This window comes from Propithecus coquereli, unplaced genomic scaffold, assembly GCF_000956105.1.
Source record: "Propithecus coquereli isolate 6110/MARCELLA unplaced genomic scaffold, Pcoq_1.0 Scaffold355, whole genome shotgun sequence".
Taxonomy (NCBI): Eukaryota; Metazoa; Chordata; class Mammalia; order Primates; family Indriidae; genus Propithecus; species Propithecus coquereli.
Window position 1 is genome coordinate 555,472 of NW_012149230.1, and position 1,803 is coordinate 557,274.

The 1,803-nt window shown below is 39.0% G+C and overlaps 1 protein-coding gene across 1 annotated transcript in view; it reads left to right on the forward strand.

Annotated features, from left to right (window-relative positions):
• The window catches only part of LOC105816075 (F-box/WD repeat-containing protein 10-like), a 55,644-nt gene that overhangs the window by 30,022 nt on the left and 23,819 nt on the right, over nucleotides 1-1,803 (forward strand). The window contains exon 13 of the mRNA XM_012651390.1: nucleotides 1,215-1,415. Within this exon, the coding sequence (XP_012506844.1) occupies nucleotides 1,215-1,415 (201 nt within the window). The remainder of the gene's footprint in view (nucleotides 1-1,214; nucleotides 1,416-1,803) is intronic.

Genomic DNA, 1,803 nt, shown 5'->3' on the forward strand with positions numbered 1-1,803 from the left:
GATGTCTACCCTTCTAGAATTTGTTCTTTGCACACATAGCATGCATTTTAAATAGAAATGAGGGTATGCTGCATACATTTCTGTAACCTGACTCAGAAGATTACTGTGGATATTTTTCCGTGGTAAATATGAAAATTGTATTTATAATAATTGCCCAATGTGGCATTATTTTGTTACACCATTAAGAAGAAGGCCCTTTAATAATCAACTTTCTGCCACACTTTAGGCCTAGGACTTCACTTTTTATTCATAAGGTTTTGGGAGGGCCACCTCTACTTTATTTTTGTCCGTCAATCTTATTAACAAATTGCATCTTGAAAATAGACCAGTCGGTATGGGGAAGACAGAGCAGACAGGGGAAAGGCAAAGTTGAGTTTTTGTGGCTAGTGGGGCAATGACTGCTCTGTAGAAGAGATGGTGACTGAACTCCAGCTACGACAAATGGAGTGAGGACAAAAATGTCGAAAATTACTCCTCTATTTAGAGTGACTATACGTCCCTGTTTATTGGAGTAATCCCAGTTTACTCTGTGGTCCCAGTGTACTTAATAATAGCGTCCCCTTTCACAATAAAAAAGTCTCAGTTTGGACAATAAATTATTTGTTCATCCTGTTCATATTTTACCTATTTGCTAATAATCCCATAATTGGAAAATGAGTTCGGCTCAGTTTCTAGTTTCTGGTTTTATTGGACTATAAGCTCACTGAAAGTGCACTGCCAGGCCCATGTCTTATTCATCTTTGTATTTTCCATGGTACTGACTAGCACAGGACTTTGAACCTAGTGTATGCTCCTTGGATATCCGTTAAAGTAAGAAAAGAAAAGAAAGCAATGTGGGTAAGGCTTCCCAATTGTGTTCCTCTGAGGTTTTCCATGAAAAAAGGTCTCCACGGTTAAATAAATCTAGGAAATGCCACATGCTCTATTCTCTCTCTTGGGGATTTAGCATACCTTAGCAGAATTTTTTTAAAAAAATAATTTTGCCTTGTGTCTTTAGGTTTTAAATCTACCTGAAATGCATTTTTGTGATGGTAGAAGGGTAGGGACTCTCTCAGGGACTGTTAACACTCAGTGGCCTTCTGTTGCCTCCCTTGTGGAAAGGCCTTCAGTTCTGCATGACACCACCATTGTATGCAAAAGTCACTGCGCTATGCAGGTTCCAGGAAGGACCCGAACTCTACTTTCATGGATAACCGTTTTCCCCTGCAACTCAGGTGGGACGAAAACAGAGTCATCCACTATGCTGGGGGAGATCTGGTGGCTGTGTCATCTAATCGGAAGATCCACCTTCTGGACATCATACATTTCACGAAGTTACCGATCGAGTTCCGAGGCCACGCCGGGAGTGTCCGGGCCGTCTTCTTGCGTGAGGAGGAAAACTTTCTCCTGAGCGGAAGTTATGACCTAAGTATCAGGTGAGAGGTCCAAGGACATGATGATCCCCATCCACCTAGGGCCTAACGGCAGCTCGTGGAAGAAGTGTGCCTGCTTTTTCCTATTCATATTTATTGAAAAGTGATTCTGACTTCTAGAATACCTACTGCTTATTTTTTTTGGCAAGTAAAAGACAAGAATTTATATATTGTTTAAACTTTGGATGAAATAGGTTTGTAACAATTATCAGACATATTTTCTAGTTGATGACTATGAATTGGAAAAGTTTCCTTTTTTAGCATTCGTAGATGAAGACATAATTTATATTCCTTCTTATAGATTCCTTAAGGGGAAAGTAGTTTTTTGTGGCAATAAAATATAGTATAGAAGCAAAATAGTGTTTAAAATGTATTTATACATATATTTTTA